The following is a 19,470-nucleotide window of genomic DNA, read 5'->3' as shown; positions in this document are numbered from 1 at the left end:
CTACTACCACCACTGCCTGAACACTTTATAGATGGACGCCTCTGATCCACTCCCTAGGCCTATGAGGTGGTGCCCCATTTTACTGGGGGCACCGAGATGTTAGGAAGCTTGTGTGGTGAAGGCAGGCTCATCTTAGATAGTCTGGCTTCAGCGTCCGTGAGTCCACTATGCCTATTTGCTTTTGATTCGTGAATGAATGAATGTAGCAGTAGGATCTTCTCTCCATGAGGTGGGACTATATAATGTTTATGAACCCCAGACTCTCAGGTGCATGTTCTTTAAAAGCCCCCTTGTACTAGACGCCACTACTCAAAGTCTACAATGGCTACCCCAACAACGACCCCAAATGAACAGCCCAAAGCTTGCACTCCTGCCCTTGTCCTCAGCTTGCAAAATCTGGACCGGAATGATGCTTCCCGACTTATTCCGAATGGAGGCAGCAACGACCCCTGCCCAGCACATCAGGCAGTGTTGCGTGCTCTTGGCCAATGGGGTTGCTATGAGTAGGAACAACATGCATGCCCTGCTCATTCCTGCGGGATTCCACAGAGTTGGGATCGTCTCAGCGGCACCAAAGCACAGTAAGACCATGGCTAGAGGCATTTCCTTATCGTGCTTGCTTTCAATGACAAACACTTGAGGGCAGGGCCTCAGGACCATTTCTACTTGCTCTGTGGCAGGTACTTCCCATCACACAAAGCTCTGCCCTGTTGGTGGCATCTAGAGGGTTCCAGTTGGCCCCGGGGTATACTTGCCTCATGCCAGCAGCTGTACATGATCTGGTAGACGGTGTCAGATGCCAGCTGGGGTCGGTAGAGCCGATGACCCTGAGAGACTTTCACCACCACCTGGGAGTTTTCATACAAGTCATAGGGCTGCTTCCCCAGGGTGAAAACCTCCCACATCAGGATCCCTGCAGCGAGAGTGGAGACAGGAACGGAGAGTAGTCAATGTCAGAAGCGATGGGCTGTGAGGCCTGTGTTTCCGCCAGCAGGACAGAGGTGAGGGCTCCCTGGAGATATGAGTCCTCAATAATAAGGGAGCAGTGTGGGAGTGGGCTTCTGGAACCCAGGGTCCCCATCCCACTCACTGAGCCCCAGAAGTCTGTCCTTGCTGAGTTATAAAAGGCCAGGGAAGCCACAGAGGCTGCTGCAGGGAGGTGGCTGGTCTCTTTCTGCCTTGGTTGCTGCAGGCAGCCCTGAAAAGTCCACCCAATGGAAATGTAAAGATAAAATCACTGGCAACAGTCACGCTCATTCATAATCTTTTGTGGGTCAGGTGTCCCTAAATGAATCAGATAAAATCTCTCCCCTGAGGAAAGGGGCAGACTGGCAGTTTTGAATATTGCTTCCGAATGTACACAGTCCCCCAAAGCTGATCCAGGCGAAGAGATGGAGTTCCGGCATGGTGATCCAGAGGGACATTTGAGGTCAGTCAGATGTGGCCTCTGAGTCCCAGTTCTGCCATTTCCAGGCTGGGCAAGTTTCTTAACATCTCAGTCTCAGGTGTCCCAACCAAAATAACGGTGCTATGTATACCTGTCCCATAGAGTTAATCGGAGGCTTAAGCAGTATGAACCCACTTTGCTATTTTTGTGCTATTGAGTGGATTCTGACACTAAAGGACGTAGCAACTCTGTAAGATAGAGTAGAACTCGCCTGGGCTTTGATAGCCTATCTTCTTTATGGGAACAGATCTATTGGGTTCAACCCCCCCACCTCTGGTTAGCAGTCCAGTGCTTCACCATTGTGTCACCAGGGCTCCTTAGACACAACATGGAGTGCATAGAAGAGTGCCAGAATGTGTCCCAGGCTTGCTTAATGGTGGTCATGGGGAGCTGTTCTGGCTCAGGGAATCTCAATAGGAATCCAGGCTCAAAATTTGGAAAATCAAAAATATAGAAGAAGGAACAAAGTTATTTGAGAATCATGACTAGGCTTTAAGACAAAACAACCCCCCTCCCCCAAACAAACTACAAACTCATTGCCATTGACTTGATTCAGATTCATAGGGACTCTATAGGACAGGCTCGAACTGCCCCTGTGGGTTTCGGAGACTGTACATCTTTATGAGAGCAGTAAGCTTCATCTTTCTCCCTTGGAGTGGCGGGTGACCCACTAGCCACCAGGGCTCCTTATGACTAGGTTACTAACTTCAAAATTTTGTTAACTTACAGAACTATCAGTTGTATGTGAAATGTTTACAATAAGGCAATGACTTCATGTGTCTGTGTTTAACAAACATTCTAAAGCAACATCTAAAAGAATGTTATTCCCTTTACATCTCTTGCTTTGGAAGGCTAAACACCTATTTCAAGAATGTGAGTAGGCACCTGTGAGGGCACACATAGTTTGAGATTGGCTGATAACTCAAAGGTCGACATTTCAAATCCACTCAGATGCACTTTAGAAGGACTACGCCTGGCAATCTGTTTCTGTACAAACGACAGCCCATGAAACCTTAAGGAGAGCATTTCTACTCTATAACACCCAGGGCCTCCTAAGGCATAAATCAATAGCAAAAATATAATCAGGAATAAGGATCAAAATCCTTGTGATACTTTTCTTTGAGAGTTGTTCTCAGAAGCTCATGTTCATTTTATAAAGCCTCATCGGGGACGCATTATTTAAGAATGCATTTAATTCTTAGAAATAACCAGAAAATATCTAGAGCTGTGTTTTGGTGTATGAAGTGAGATATCAAGGTGAATGCCACAATTACTGGTTTGAAAACAAGCTGTAACTAGTACCGTCACTGCTTTTAATGAAGCGTGGCAATTGCTATATGGAGATTGGAACTAATTTTGACCACAAGGTACAAAAATTACTCAGCACAGAATGATAAGTATTCATCAAAATACCAGCTTAGTGTTTGTTTTTTTCCTGTGCACATTGGACATTATTTTGGCATGAACGATGTCACCTTCACAAAAGTAATTGTATTTCTTTTAAAGATTGCATGCTATAGAAAAATAAATGATTAGATGTTCCTTTTCCATAGCCAGTCTTAAAGATGTCAAACAACAATAAAATTTTGCTTATGGATTAAGACAGGCATGAAATAGGTCCCAGTCATATCTAATGAATCCTGTAACTTTATGATAATTTAGATGATTTATCCTGGGCAGATCTGACAGTGATTGAAAACAAGCTTAGCATTTCTCATGATGTAGAAAAATACAAAGGTGTGTGTGTGTGTGTGTGTGTGTGTGTGTGTGTGTGTGTGTAAAATGAAACCATAGAACCCTTTATTAAATAAAACTATCCACCTGTGAGGCTAAGCGTCTCCACCCTGCGTCCATCTAAACCTGCGCACTTCTGAAGGCAGCGCTTTCATCTCTAGCATTTTCCTGAAGAATTTTGCACGATTTGATTTATACCATGTCAAAATGGTGGTTTGGGGCATCCCTGAGGGGTTCGAATTGTGTTCATTTTCAATATTCTTTGAGTTTGGGGGGAACCAAAAGAACCCTGCAGAGGCAAGCGCAGGGCCGGAGAGCAGATGGGGTAAGGCTTCCCCACGAAAGTCTCCCAGCTCCCCGCAAACAATGCACCTTAAGCAGGTTCATCATCACGGTGGAAAAAAGTTCCTCCACAAAGCATCGCTTTCCTGGCCCCCTTTCCCACCTCACCCCCCTCTACCAATGCAGTTTTCAACTTTCTCAAAATGTCTGTCTCAAAAGCCTTTGGGATAATAGTGTGTCCTTTGAGAAAATCTATCAAGATGACTCCCTTTGGAATCCAAAACAAAAAAAAAAATCACCGTGCTGAGCTGACCTCTTAGCCTTGAATTAACAAGTCTGACAGATCCCCCTCAGAAGCCACTGTTTCGATGAACTCTCCTTTTATGAAGGCCTCCTAGAGATGAAGACAGTATCCTCCTGCCGGAATTTGTCTGCAGCCATCCACTGATGGCAGAGACACGCTTAAATACATTCTATTTAAGTATATGGCAGCAGTATTTTCTGACTTATCTTGTAACCAAATCTTCGGTCGTACTTTCTAAACAGTTCATTTGCTCATTACCTTCAATACATGGTCTTGGAGATCTTTTAGTAAAATCCAACCCAAACCAACCAAACTCACTACTGCCCAGTCGATTCCAACTGATAGTGAGCCAACAGAACTGCCCCCCTGGGTCTGCAGCTCAGCGCAGCAGCACGCGGCCAGTAGGAGTCAGCCCATTTCCTGTGAGGACGACAGAGCTAGAGAGGGCTGTGCTTTCGACTTTGTGGGCTCCTTGGGCTTTGTGGCCACCACTCAGCTCTGCCTCTGTACTGTGGTTATGTGCCAAGAAAACTTGATCGACAGAAACAGTGATCAGATTTAGTCCTTGAGCTGTGGTTCGCTGGCCACTGCTCTGAAAGGATTTTTTTTTCTCAAAAGCATTTTACTGAGAGCTACTACAGATAGCATATCATTCTGGTGTTCAATCACATCAAGCAGCATTGTACAATTGCTACCACAAGCCATTTCCAAACATTCTCTTCCTTTGTGAACGCCTTGACATCAACTCCCCTTTACCACTACCCACACCACCGTTACCTGTGCACAGTACCTCCACCCCCCAGGAACCCTTATTCTGCTTGCTGATTTTTATTTTGTTATTATTTTAATCGTTTTATTAGGGGCTCATACAACTCTTATTACAATCCATATATATATATATTGTGTAAAGCACATCTATACATTCATTGCCCTCATCATTCTCAAAACATTTGCTCTCACTTTGCTGAGTTTTATCAAGGAGGGTACTTGAAGCTAGGCACGGGCCACAAAAAGCACTGATTCCGATTTGGTATTTACACCAGAGATGTCAAAAGAATCATTCAATTCAGAAGCGAATGATTGTCTTGGGCGTCCCTGTACCCCAAACTGGCTGGCGTCACTGACGCCCTCCTGGAAGGCGTGGTAGTTACACTTTGAGCTATTCTCCGAAAGGTCAGCAGTTAGAAATCACCAACGGCTCCAAGGGAGAAAGACGGGGCTTTCTACTCTGGTAAAGAGCTCCAGTCTCCAAAACCCACAGGGGCACTTCCGTCCTGTCTTGATGACAGCGAGTGATTTTTTTTAAGTGCCTGCTTTGCTTTCGCTTCCTGTCATTCCATATGAAGATCTGTGGTAGACAAGCTTTTCTCCTTTGATTTTAGGAGACATATGCCGCCATATGCAGCAGACCTCCTAACACCTGGCCCGTGTTCGTCCACCTTCCGCTTGTCTCTGGCCGTCCTGGGGATGTTGCAAGTGGCCGTGGGCCCTTTAAATATGGGTGTTGTTGCTCTGGTGGTTTCCTGTTGTGGAAGCTAGCTTAAGAAACAGCCCTGTGTGGCCACACACTTACCGAATGCCCAGACATCGGACTTGCTACTGTATTTGAAGTAGTGAAACACTTCTGGGGCTGACCACTTGACGGGAAACTTGGTTCCTACTGAGCTGACATACTGGTCATCAAGAACATACCTGTGGGAAAACATGGACACAGACCTTAGCGTACACGGTGGAGCAAAATGGCATTGATGGAGGACATGGAGCCAATGAGTCTCGGCCGAATGCCTCCATTTCCTGGATCCTTTGCTTCCTCTGAAAGGGGGAGCTTAGCTAGAGTCTGCTTATGACCCGAAAGCAGACTTCAAAATAAGATGTAACTTGGAAAATAGCATGTCCCAAATGCAAAAAATTGTTGGCTACAGAAGAACACGAAGATGTCAAAAATTTTTTTAATTTTAAAAATTATAAAAAGATGTTAAAACAAAGCAATAAGAAAAAAAATCAGAATCCTACCCAAAGATAATGTGTTGTTCTACCACTCCAGATATAGTTTCTGCTTGAACTTTCGATTGTTTAGCCCTATCAACAAGGAGCCTTTATCAGAACCCCCACACCAAACCCACAGCCATCAACTTGATTCCAACTCACAGTCACTTTTAGGATAGAGTAGAACTACCCCCTAAGCAGTGGTTCTCCACCTTCCTCATGCCGTGACCCTTTCATACAGTTCCTCACGTTGTGCTGACCCCCCCAACCATAACATTATTGTCATTGCTACTTCCTCACTGTCATTTAGCCTCTGTTATGAATCGTCATGGAAATATCTGATATGCAGGATGTTTTTTCATTGTATTCAAATTGAACATAATGAAAGCATAGTGATGAATCACAAAAACAATATGTAATTATATCTTGTGAAATATTTATTTTTAATGACAAGTAAATAAAATGTTGTCTTGAAGCATGGTGTAGCATGGGTAACAGTCTTCATGCGGGGTACTCGTAGGTGGGCGTATCTGCAGGTGGGTGGATCTGCCTGGAGATGGATAGAGGAGCAGTGTCTCAGTTCCTAAGACCATCGGAAATATATGTTTTCTGATGGTCTTAAATGACCCCTGTGTAAGGGTCATTCGACCCCCAAAGGGGTCACAACCCACAGGTTGAGAACCACTGCCCTAAGGGTTTCTGAGACATTAAGTCTTTATGGAAGCAGCTAGAATCTTCTTTCTCCTGAGGATTAGCTGGTGGGTTTGAACAATCAACCTAGTGGTTAGCAGTCCCATGTTTACCTGAGAGCACCACCAGGACTACAAGGAGTCTTCAAGTGGTACCAGTGGATAACACACTTGGCTGCTAACAGAGGAATTGGAACGTTCAAGTCCATCCAGAAACCTGGGAAGAAAGGCCTGGAGATCTCTTTTGGAAAGATCACAACTCTACTCTGACACAGTTAGGGTCGCCATGAGTTAGACTCCACTTGAGGACAAATGGTTAATTGAAACAAAATTGAGCTTCTGTTGCATTTGAGATCAGCTTTTATTTTTTCATTTTAATGGCACCACAGCCCAGTCTCTCATGTCAGGCTCCTGAAACTTTCAGGAGAAAGGACCGGGTCAGGACTCTGGGAGAACAACATTCTTGGCTGCCTCTGGAGAGCAACACACATTCAAAGCAGCATGGTTGGCCGCCACCTTTGATTGGGACATAGCTATTTGCTTCCTGCTTGGGTCAAAATATCACAGGCAATAGACCATGTTGCTGTGCAACATATACACGACCCTTGTTTACAACAAGGACAGCAAGTACTGAGCTGCTTTGAACTGATTCAAAGCCCTGGAACAACCGTATCTCAGGCAACTATCATGACCATCAAAAGCAATCTTCGAGATGCTCACTGTACCCTTGTTTTTGTAATAGTGATAAAGTTGAAGTCATTGTGATGTTCCTATGCTAAGGAGAAAACACTTCACAGGCCTGGGCAGTGTTTCTTTCTGTTGTACATGGGGTCGCTCAGAGTTGGAACTCACTTGAAAGCATCTAATAATGTGTTGAAGAGTGATTAAATATATTGTGACACATAAATACAGTAGCATATGAGATAGTCATGGAAAAAATCGTTCTGTATGCGCCAAAATAAAAATATGACATGGTAAAAGCAAGCATGTGCTCACGTGTATCACATGAGCCCAGTTTTATGGGAACAAATAGTGAGTTATGTATTTGCAGACGTGATTGGGTGCACTTAGGAATGACATCTGAAAGAACACCCACCAACAAGTTAGCTGTCATTACTTCTAGTGCTGGGGGGGCTGGTGGGGCAGAGAGGGAAGAGTCTGCTTTTTACACTGTTGCTTACATTTCTCCCTTCTTTTTGTCTCTACCACATTCACAGATTTATTTGCAGGAAAGGCAAAGACACATGAACAAAAATTCTCTATAAAAAACTTTTAATATATATATATACACACACACATACATATCTATTCATAGGATTGCTTATATTTCTTATAAGAAGCCCCTATTAATCATATAGTAAATAGGAAGGAGGAGTTTTATATACTTGCACCCCTATACCCTGGTTAAGGAGCCTTGGTGGCACTCTGGTTTAGGCATTGGGCTGCTAACTGAAAGGCTGGTGGTTCAAATCTACCAACTGCTCCTAGGGAAAAAGATGAGGCTCTCTATTTCTGTAAAGATTTATAGTCTCTGAAATTCTATATTGAGTCACTATGAGTCAGAATCTACTCAATGAGAGAGGGCTTTTGGGTAGGAGTCCTGGTGGTTGCTAACCAATAGGTTGTAAGTTCAAACTTAGCAGCCACTCTATGGGAGAAAGATGAGGCTGTCAGCTTCTATAAAGATTGAGGATTTACTGTCTCTAAAAATCAATGGAGCAGTTCTACTCTGCCTGATAGGGCCACTATGCGTCAGAATCGACTCAGTGATGGTGGGTTTTGTTTTGGACACCTGGTGGCATAGTGGTTAAGTGTTTGGCTGCTAACCAAAAGGTGAATGTTCTCACCCATCAGCTGCTCTCTTGGAGAAAGAGGTGGGAGTCTACTTCTGTAAAGGTTTGCAGCCCTGGAAGGCCATTCTACTCATAGAATAGGGTTGCTGCGAGTCAGAATGGACTGAGCAGCATTAGGTTTGGCTTGTGGACACCCAGACAAAAGGAACCATGGTGGCCAAATGGTTAAGTGCTCAGCTGCTAACCCAGAGGTCAGAGGTTTGAATCTACCAGTTGCTCTTTGGGAGCCTACCTGGTGACCTGCTTCTGTAATGATTACAGTTTTAGAAACCCTATGGGACAGTTCTACTCTGTCACCTTGGGTCACCATGAGTCTCAATCGACTCGACAGCACACAACACCCCCCAGACAATACCAACAAATCATAACTCATTTAAAAATAAAAGAAGATGAAAAGTATGGGAATTGAACATTTGGATTTATGGGGAAAATTTTGCACACGCAGAAGTATGTTAGGTATTACTATGTTAACCAACAAGAGCAGAAAAGACTGAGTGAATCCATTTTCTAAATAGTAATACAAGAAATAAAAAACAACAATACTTTCAAAAGATTACCTTTCCCAAACCCAAATTCAGCACCATCGAGTCAATTCATATCGACCCTATAGGGGTTTCTGAAACTGCAACTCTTTACAGAAGTAGAAAGCCTCATCTTTCCACTGTGGAACAGCTGGTGGATTTGAACTCGTAACAGTGTGGCTAGGAGCCCAGCATACAACCCACTATGCCACCAGGGCTCCATTTTTGATGGGTAAGAAGGAGGGTCAAGAGAAAGGAATGGAATGGTTCTATAGGTTTGTCATGACTGTGACCGATTATGTTTTAGCTTTTTAGAACTGATTATAAAGAGAAGCAAAGGTGACCTATGTAATTAAAAACAAAAACACGTTAGAGACCATCAAAAGAATCTGAGTTTACTTTCAGGTCTTTTTGACCAGAACACTTAAAGACATGAACACAAAGGTTTCCTTAGCATTAAAGCTATGATCCTTTGAATAGAAAACCCAGGAAGGTCTCTGGGAGTTTTGATTGACTTACAATAGATCTGAAGTATGTCATCCTTGTGAGGTGCCATCAAGTCAACTACAACTCATAGCAATCGCCATGTGACAGAACCGAACTTGCCCCATAGAATTCGCTCTAATCATAATCTTTCCAGGAGCAAATTGCCAGGCCTTTCCCCTTTTGGAGCCAGAGGGTGCGTGGGAACTGCCAACTTTTCAGTGAGGAGTTGAGCCTTCACCGCAGTGCCACCATTGGGCCAGTCAATGAGATGGACTGACAGCGGCTGCAACAATGGGCTCAAACACAGCAACAATTGGGAGGATGGCCCAGGACGGGCCAGTGTTGCCTTCTGTTGTACTCCGGGTCACTGTGAGTCAGGACCGACTCTATGGCACCTAACCTGTGATGGTGATGGACAACGAGGTGCTAATGGAAACTTGTGTCTTTGGGGTTAGCTTACCTTGTCATCCCAAAGTCAGATACTTTCACGGACAGATCGCTGTCCACCAAGCAGTTCCGAGCAGCCTTTGGAGGAAAACCAAAACCGCCAAGTATTAAAAGTGCCCACGAACTGCCTAACATCAGTGTCCAAGCTTTTGCCCCTCTTTCTCAGAAGGCTGTGCACAATTGATGGACGCTCACAACCTCCACGCCTGGAAGTCATCTGCATTTCCTTGGCCACTTTCCAAAGTGGAAGTGTGCTCCTGGCAGCCACCTGTCCATCCCTGTTGGCCATCGTGAAAGATGTGCCACATCAAATACAGTGGCTCAGTTCGACGAAGAGGATGGAGGAAGGGTTGTTAAGGACTGGCTCTCCACCTCTAGGATGCCACCCATTCCTGGAGGCACTGAGAAAGGCGAGACCATTTACCATCTCTTGGAAAGCCCTGGCTTTGGAGGCATAATTTCTGTACCGCGTAATTGCTGTACCAGAGCACACGGGGATTTACCAGCCTCGCATGAAGGGCATGTCTGCTATTCAGTACCAGAAACTCTCCCAAGAGAAGCCCCAGTGATCACAAGCATCCCTCCCACCCAGAGATGCTCAGAACAGGCCTTTCCTCTTAGTTTTTGTATTTTCAGTTATTGCATCAAGTGACTATTTTCTCTGTAAGCCCTTCCAGGAGCAAAGGTCAAGTTGGGGTGAATGGTGCCAAGTAATGCTCCACTGGCCCAGGTCTTTCCATTTCATCCCTTCTCCTTTTTACCACAGTCAAATGAGAGCAAGTCACAATTGATGCATGTCAAAGTGAAGGTGTCCCCTTCAAGGTCCCTCCTCATGGAGGTTGGAACCATGGGGACCTTTCTGTCCTCACCTTCAGCTTCCCAGGGCCTGGCTTACCAAGTCTCGGTGTATAAACTGGTGGCTCTCCAAGAAGGCCATGCCTTCACACACGTCGTAGCACATTTCTAAGAGCTGGGAGGGCTCCAGTCCTTTGCCATGGCTCTTCAGGTAGTTCAGCAAACAGCCGTTGGTTATATATTCCGTCACTATGTAGATGGGGTATTTCTTGGAACACACGCCGTAGAATTTAACCAGCTTGGGATGGCTGAGTTTCCTGGAAGTAATACATTTCCAAAGGTCAGTTCTGAATTTTCCACACTTGGTGTTCTAGATGTTCTGGAAAAGAAGCCCTCTGAGATTTGTTTGTTTGTTTGTATTGTTACAGTGGTTGTTTTCATCCCCCTCCCCCACCCGGTGGCATAGTGTTACACATTCAAACACCACCAGCAGCTCTACAGGAGAAAGACAGGGCTTTCTACCCCTGTAAAGAACTATAGTCTCAGAAACTCACAGGGGCAGTTCTACCCTCTCCTATAGGTCACTATGTGTCAGTATCCACTGGATGGCGGTGATGAACAGTGAGAGACGAAAGCCCGAGAGTGTACGCTTAGTTCTCACAGTGGGAAGACATTTGCCCTGGACAGTGCAAACAGTTTACCCTCAACTGCCAAACCAAAAGACTGGTGGCGTGAACCTCAGAAGCAAAGGCCTGGAAATCTGCTTTGTAAGGGTAGAAGCTTTGAAACCATCCGGAGCTGTTCTCTGAAATACATGGGTCGCCACGAGTCTCAGCGGACATGGCAACTGGCTTGTGTTTTTGTGGCAAAACACGTTTGAACATTCCACTCCAAGAGACTATGGAAGCTTCTGCCAGATTCTTCTGTCCTACTGCTTTGCAGGGCTCCACTTAACCTATCCAACTGGGTCCTCCACACAGGCCAAGGAGACCACCGAGCCCATCCACCCTCTTCTTGACCACCCTTGGGGTTCTATGACTCAGGGGTTCCCCATCCACATAGACTTTTACAGTCTCTTTCCAGGGGCCTAGTCCTCCAAGGGTGGAGAACACCATCGGGTAGCCAGCCTACGCCAAGAGGGATGGTAGATACACAATTCTTGGTGGGGGACACAGAGAAAGTGTAGATGTACTGGATGTAGTTGGAGGTGGGAGCAGGACAGAGGACCAGGAATGTGGGGTGGGAACATAGTCCAGGGGCTGGTTTCTCTACAGAGTCTTGAGAATCCTAACTTCCAATAAAGCACTTTAGGCGGTTACGAAGGTAATTTGTCAAAGTAGCAGCATATAACTGTTTTATTGGAACTCTGTTAGCTCGATTTAGAACCTCTGCATATTTATACCTAGGTCATGCAGAGAACCTTGCTCCAGACATTGCAAATGTCCGGGATTGGCCTCTCAGTGCTAATGTATTCTCATCCAAACCAACCAACCAGCCCTGTGGCCCGTGAGTGGATTCGGACTCATCGCACCCCCACATGTTCTAGAGGATGATTTCTCATGGGGTTTTCTTAGATGTCATCTTTACAGAAGCAGTTCACCAGGCCTGCCTTCCTGGGTGCCATTGTGCCCCTTGAGCATGATGCCTTTCCCATGGTGAGAACTAAGCTTCCGCTCCTCATGTAAGCTTCCGCTTACATCATGGTCTGCGCCTCCTGGAAGAATTCATCTTCAGACATGGAGCCTTCCTTGATCATTTTGACGGCAATGTCGTACTTGCCCTTCCACTTGCCCAGCTGGACCACTCCGAACTGCCCGCTGCCCAGCTCCTTCATCAGGCTGATATCTTCGCGCTTCAGTTCCCAGATGCCTAAGAGGACAAGGCAGATGCTCTTTAGGACCAGATCAGAGGGCTGGGGAAGCTAACAGCCTCCCCAATTCTCACCTTTGGTGAGAATTCCCCCAGGTCATATGCAAAGCAGCAAGACTTTAAGAAAAAAAAATTTCATCAGCTAAATAAAAATCTACAACATCATCAGTCAACCTTAGGTGACCACAGGACAACACCTCCTCAAACAACACTGTTTGTGAAGCAGCTAGAGTTATGGCCCAGGGGGCGCAGAGTAAAAATACCGCCATCCTTAGACCTCTGTGACTTTGTGTCCAATGGTTTTGAGGCCCTTAGCAAACCCAGCTCATTGCTATCAGTTTGATTCCAGCTCTTAGCAACCCTACAGAACAAGAGTGGACTTGTCCCCTAAGGTTTCCCCGGCTGTCATCTGTACAGGAGCAGACTGCCACGGCCTTTTCCCACACAATGGCTGGTGCATTCGAACTATTGTTCTCAGTTCACTGCTGAGTGCAATAGCCATTGCACCACCTAGGCTCTTCCGATGCCCATGACCCTATAGGACAGAGGAGAACTGCTCCTTAGGATGTTTGAGTAAATCTTTATGAGAGCAGACAGCCTCGTCTCTTTGTCATGAAGAAAGTGGAGGGAGGGAAGGGGGCACCGATCGCAGTGAATGGCACATAACCACACAACCCCATCCAGGCGGAAGAACAACAGAAATCAGAGGTGAAGGGAGACAGCGGTTGGTGTGAGATTTGAAAATAATTAATAATCTACAATCTATCAAGGGGCCATGAGAGTTGGCGGGGGAGGGAGGGAAAAAAAGAGGAGCTGATCCCAAGGGCTCAATGGAAAGTAAATGTCTGGAAAAGAACAGTGGAATATATGTACATATATGTCAGATACAATTGACGTATGGTTTGTAACAAGAGTTGTAAGAGTCCCCAATAAAATGATTTAAAAAAAGAAGAAGAAAGTAGATAGGTTTGAACAGTCAATGGTTCCATTAGCAGAACAACGGCTGATCCATTTTGCTACCAGGGCTCCTGTGATTCCCTAGGATGGCAGAGTATTGTAGAGTATCCTCCTGAACACACATGGTTGAAAGGCTCCTGAGCATGCCGGGGCACTGGCTCCACGAAGAAGAAAAGATGAGTAGCGAGGTACTGGAGGGGAGGAGCAAGCCCAGTGAGAGGCAGAATTTGACTACTCTCTTTGTCATGTTGGGGGATTGCAGATGTAGGCTAGCAGGAGGATGGCATTGGTTGTCAAAGGACTAAGTATGTATATTAGTGATGAAGCCCACCCATCTGACACAATTGGAACAGAAACCTCCAGCCCATCATTGACCTTTATCAGGCAATTGACTACTTTTTTTAACAAAAAGAAAGAAAGAAAAAGGTGGGATATGGACTTTCAGAGCCCAAGGTGTGTCCATACCACTTCCCAGGGGTGCAGAGATGGGGACCTTGTTGGCTTTGGTTGACACAGGGTGGCGGAGTCGGGTGATCATGCCTGTAATGGAAACAGCATCATCTCATTACATCCCATGACATCTCATCCCACTCCACCCCACCTCAACCCATCTTATCCTATCCCTCCCAACACATTTCATCACCACATCGCATCTCACCTCATCCCATTCTATCCCTCCCCAGCCCACCCAATCCCACCCCATCCTATCCCACCCTATCCCACTCCATCCTATCCCACTCTATCCCACCCCATTCCAATCTCATCTCATCCAACTCTATCCCACCCCACTCTCCCTCCCCATCCCACACATCCCACCCTATCCCACCCATCCTATCCCAGTCTATCCCATCCCATCCCACCCTATCTCACCCATCCCATTCCCATCCCCTCCCACTCTATCCCACCCCATCCCATTCCACTCTATCCCATACCATCCCACCCCATCCTATTCCCATTACATCCCACCCTGTCCCATTCCCATTTTATCCCACCCCTCCCCTCCCACTCTGTCCCATCCCATCCAACTCCACCTACTCCACCCCATCCATTTACACCCTTGCCTAAATTCTCTCCAGATTAGCTGGGAAAGCAAAGTCTTCAGGACATTATGATGCAGAAAGATGATCCGATCTGATCATACCCATCCCACAGTTGCATTCAATTTGCCTGAATTGACAAACTCAATGTTTTAAAAAACTCACTGCCATCGAGTCAATGCTGACTCATAGTGACCCTCTGTGGGTTTCCGAGACTGTATACAAGAGTAGAAAGCCCAGTTGTTGTCCCTCAGAGCTGCTGGTGGTTTTGAACTGCCAACCATGAGTATTGCAACCCAATGCATAACCACTACACCACCAGTTCTATATAAAGCTAAGGTTAAAAGAGTAAAACAAGCTTAAGTGATTGTTTAAAAGGTGAGATACCAGGCGCTTGGTGGACTCTTTTATTTAAGCATTTCCCCCACTTTCATTTTACTATCTCTTTATAGTATTTTATTTGAATATGTGTTGCCAGTTGCTGTCAAGTCAATTCTGACTCATGTCATCCCCATGTATTTCAGAGTAGAAGTATGCACCATAGTACTTTCAATGACTGATTTTTTAAAGGCTTTCAGTAAATACGGAAATATACTTGCATGATAAAAATTTCAACACTCCAAATGAATGCAATATGGAAAATAAACCATCTAAATAAAAAAAATTGAACCAGCTGGTTAATTGCATTAAATGGCCAAGCTATTTTCATTGTGCGCTTTGAGTTATGGGAAAGCTGGGTTAAGATAATCATAGTATCTGGTTTAGCTGTAAACCCATTCAACTGTTAATTTCATGCTTTGCAGTTGGGTATTTTTCCAGGTCACAGGAAATCGCACATATGGTCTTCTTCTCTTCTTCCATTTTCTACGCATTTGTTTGTTTTCGCTGGTCCCTCACTTTTAATTTTTTTTAAATGTACTCTTCCAAAATACATGTGTGCGCGCATGAATATAAGCTCTACTGTATAGATGCATTATGTGCATCACAAAATATATACAGAAAATGTAGGAGAGTGAGATTTCTAACCATCTAAGTATACCTATACTCCAAGGGGGTTTCTTGTGCATTTCAAGTTGTGATCATTCTATCTGGGAGACAATATCTTATACTATGGAGTCCCTGGGCAGTGCAAATAGCTGATGTCTTCGACTGCTAACCCAAAGGTTGGAGACTCAAGTCTCCCCAGATGTGCCCCCAGAGAGAGGCCTGGCTCTCTTCTGAAATAGAAACCAGCCACTGAAAACTCTATTGAGCACCGGTTCTTCTCTGACGCATGTGGGGTCGCCATGAGTCAGAATCGACTCAATGGAAGCTGCTTTTGAACATAAAGGTATTTGCATGAACATGTCTCTGAGACATGTTGAGCAAAGATAGCAAGTTGAAAAGCACTACATGTCAAATGCTCTCATCTTTGAAAAAAAATGACAATAAAGCTATATGAGTAAATGATATATACATCTACATGCAATGAAGAATACATTGTAGTATCAGTTTAGGGGGGAGTCTAATCTGGCAGAATAGACACCAACTTGTCCGTAGAGGTGAACTCTCTATATTATATCTTTTTTCTAATGTGTTTGAATTTTACCATCAACTTCTCTTCCCTAATCAGGAAAGAGACAACAAATCTTTTTCAAAAGGACATCTCTGCTTCCAAGTCATTGAACTCATTGCACCTCCCTCGCCGAGGCACAGCGGAGTCAGTCAGTCCAGGAAACGTGAGTGACAAACCAAAGCAGGAATCCAGCTGGGAAGCCACACTTTTGCTCGAGCTTTCCTGGCTCCCGCTATAATTCAGGTGACTGGGAGGCTCGGCTTCTACAAGCAAACCTAGCGAGGACCCCCATAAAGGAAAGCCTGAAATCAATTACCTGCTGAATTGTGTTGATGATAGTGAATCAGTGCTGGAATGGAATCAAAGCAGTAGTTTTCAGCCAGGTACACTTTGTTTTCTGCATTTGTGTGCACGTGGTAATGTTTCACGGCTCCTTTTTTATCTCTATTCAAGAAGAAAGGATGTTAGAGGATGATTAGAAGCAATTGTAGCTTGAGACAATGAGAGCTCAGATGTGTTTGAAAATTTGGGAAAGGAAGGCAGAAGAGGTCTTCTGAGCCTTGACATCTGGCATTTTTGGAAAGTGCTGATGGCCATTGGTAATTCTGGCAGCAGGCTCCTTATCGGGGGACCTTTCGAAGACATACAGAATTCACCTACAGTACAATCCCCACTTCTGGACTGCTCCTGCCTTGATCCACGAAAACCTGGGCTCTTCTTCGGAGGATTGAGCAGTGATTCAGGGTCACGCTCTGAAACAGCAGTTCTCTTTCGGGACAAGAATGGAAATACAAAGGCAAGTGGGCTGTGGGTGTTGTCACTCCAGAACGTGGGTGGCATGTTCTTTGGGAATGTGGGGTGGAGGTAGAGAGGCAATGTGGATGGACATGGCCTTTAATTTTTTTGTCAGAACCTTTTCCACATGAGGCTCTCCCCACTTTTGCTCCACTTTAATTGTATTTCATTAAAAACATCAACAAACCACCACTGAAAAACAAATACAAAAACCCAGCTATCAAAAGATATAGCATCTGGGGTCATAAAGGCTTGAAGGTAAACAAGCAGCCTTCTAGCTCAGAAGCAACAAAGCCCACATGAAAAAAGCACACCAGCCTGTGAGATCACGAGGTGTTGAAGGGATCAGGTATCAGGCATCATCAGGAAAAAAAATCATATCATTGCAAATGAGGGGGGGGAGTGCATATTGGAGACCCAAAGCCCATTTGTAGGCCACTAGAGATCCCCTTGCAGAGGGGTCTCAGGGAGGAGACGAGCCAGACAGGGTGCCATGTAGCAAAGATGAAAAATACAACTTTCCTCTAGTTCCTAAATGCTTCTCCCCCCCCCCCCCCACTATCATGATCCCAATTCTACCTTGAAAGTCTGGCTATACCAGAGGATGGACACTGGTACAGATAAGAAATGGAAACGCAGGGAATCCAGGGCAGATGATTCCCTTCAGGACCAGTGGTGTGAGTTGCGATACTGGGAGGGTAGAAGGAGAGTGGGTTGGAAAGGGGGAATCAACTACAAGGATCCACATGTGATTTCCTCCCTGGGGGACGGACAACAGAAAAGTGGGTGAGGGGAGACGTCGGACAGGGCAAGATATGACAAAATATTAATTTATAAATTATCAAGGGTTCAAGAGGGAGGGGAAACCGGGGAGGGAGGGGGAAAATGAGGACCTGATACTAGGGGCTTAAGTGGAGAGCAAATGTTTTGAGAATGATGAGGGCAACAAATGTACAAATGTGCTTTACACACAACTGATGTATGTATGGATTGTGATAAGAGTTGTATGAGCCCCTAATAAAATGATTTGGAAAAAAAATTTTTTTAACAAAACCACTCGGTAAGTTTTGCTAGAGTCCCTGGGTAGTGCAAACATTTGAACATACTTGGCTGCTCATCAAATGATTGGAGGTGCCAGTCCACCCAGAAATGCCTCAGAAGAAAGGCCTGGCAATCTCCATCAGAAAAAAAAATTAGCCATTGAAAACCCCATGGTGCAGAGTTCCATTCTGATGCCCATGAAGTAGCTATGAGTTTACATCATCAACGTAAAGACAACTTTTTTCTTCCATTAGCGTTTACTGATTGAAGTTGTTTAATTTGGACTCTTTATCTACTTGCTGATTTCTTTCACAGGTCACCTTCCAAACTGAATCTGGAGTCAGGAACTTGCCTAGGAGATTAGATTTGGCCCAATCCACAGGGCCAGAGTGCCACCAAAGGTTTGCTTGTCAATGATCCAAGTCATTCCCCAGTTTTTCCTGAGTTGGTCTTAACCGCTATGGAGGTATCGCAGCAGACAACGTTGTACACGTAGAGATGCGACTTCCGAGATGGGAAAAGGTCACATGACCACTCAGTGTTCATGTTGGAAGTAGGCGCCCTGTCCAAAAAAATTCTTAAAATACAATAACTTTTTGGAAACCACTTAAATGTCCCCCAAGAGGTGAACTGGGGCCTATGCAAAGAGTGGATGACAGAGAGGTGAGTGTGATTGAGGGAAAGCAGACTGCATTGCTGGAGGTCCTGTCACTTAGGAGCTAGCTGGAAGGGTCTTTTAAAACCTTGACGCTCCCTCCTTTCATCCTTAAAATGGTGCCAATACAAACCACCTTTCTATTTGCTGCGCAGGGTGGTTACAAGGAAGGAAGAACTCACACCCAATGGGGAAGTTGGCTTGTAAGACTCTGGACGGGCAGTTGGATATTGTGACGATGACTTGCATGGTATCGCCGTGAAGTGCCTTCTAGCCCTAAGTGTTGGGGGATGGAGCAGGGCAGGCAGAATCCTTTCCCTCGACAACTACAGTCACTCTAAGTCCTTTGTCAAATGCTGACTCTGTTCCTGGCACTGCTGGAAGAGGATACATGATCCAACCCCATTTGAACCACAGAGTGAAAAATCAGAATTATCATGTTCCTTTTTCACGAGAGGAAGCTGAGGCGCAGAGGTTTACACACCTGCCCATAAAGCTCTGAAATGGCAGCTCTAGGTGTTGAGCTCAGAAGTGCGTCTGCAAACTCTCTCCAAAGGGTCCAGTGCCCCTGAGAGAAGCTCCCCAGGAAATGCAGTTGCCCTGATTCTGCCTTCCCTGAAGGGCGGCTCCGTCTAGAATGGCATATTCAAAACCAGACCTGGGGGGAGGTTTTGTGGGTCAGCAGGGGTTTGAAGCTGAGGGTGGGGCCCCCATGGGTATTTCTCTACTCTAGGTTGAGACCTACATGAAAGGGCGTCAGCCTGCAGTTGCAAAGCAAAGGCTTACTCTGCTGTGCTCTTCCTTGCCCATTCAGCCGCTGCCTGGGGGAGGACAGGAGTGGCTCACCCAGCCAACAACCTGTTTGACTAGAAGGGGTGGGGCTGGGGGAGGGGAAGGCATCCACACATAGTCAAATGCTACAGAAATTTTTTGATTCAAAAGTTGGGCCTTTCAAGATAGTCTCTTATCTCAAACTGTGACTGAGTGAGTAGCATAGTCCAGGGACATACACAGGAG

The 19,470-nt window shown here is 45.4% G+C and overlaps 1 protein-coding gene across 1 annotated transcript in view; it reads right to left on the bottom strand.

Moving 5' to 3' along the window:
- The window catches only part of BMX (BMX non-receptor tyrosine kinase), a 53,161-nt gene that overhangs the window by 3,618 nt on the left and 30,073 nt on the right, over window positions 1-19,470 (bottom strand). Inside the window, exons 11-17 of the mRNA XM_075538890.1 lie at window positions 16,279-16,406; window positions 13,836-13,910; window positions 12,242-12,413; window positions 10,645-10,861; window positions 9,763-9,827; window positions 5,341-5,459; window positions 756-913 (exon numbers count right to left, since the gene is read on the bottom strand). Coding sequence (XP_075395005.1) covers window positions 756-913; window positions 5,341-5,459; window positions 9,763-9,827; window positions 10,645-10,861; window positions 12,242-12,413; window positions 13,836-13,910; window positions 16,279-16,406 — 934 coding nt within the window. The remainder of the gene's footprint in view (window positions 1-755; window positions 914-5,340; window positions 5,460-9,762; window positions 9,828-10,644; window positions 10,862-12,241; window positions 12,414-13,835; window positions 13,911-16,278; window positions 16,407-19,470) is intronic.

The sequence above is a fragment of the Tenrec ecaudatus genome, chromosome X (genome assembly GCF_050624435.1).
Source record: "Tenrec ecaudatus isolate mTenEca1 chromosome X, mTenEca1.hap1, whole genome shotgun sequence".
NCBI lineage: Eukaryota > Metazoa > Chordata > Mammalia > Afrosoricida > Tenrecidae > Tenrec > Tenrec ecaudatus.
This window is presented reverse-complemented; position numbering and strand designations above follow the sequence as displayed.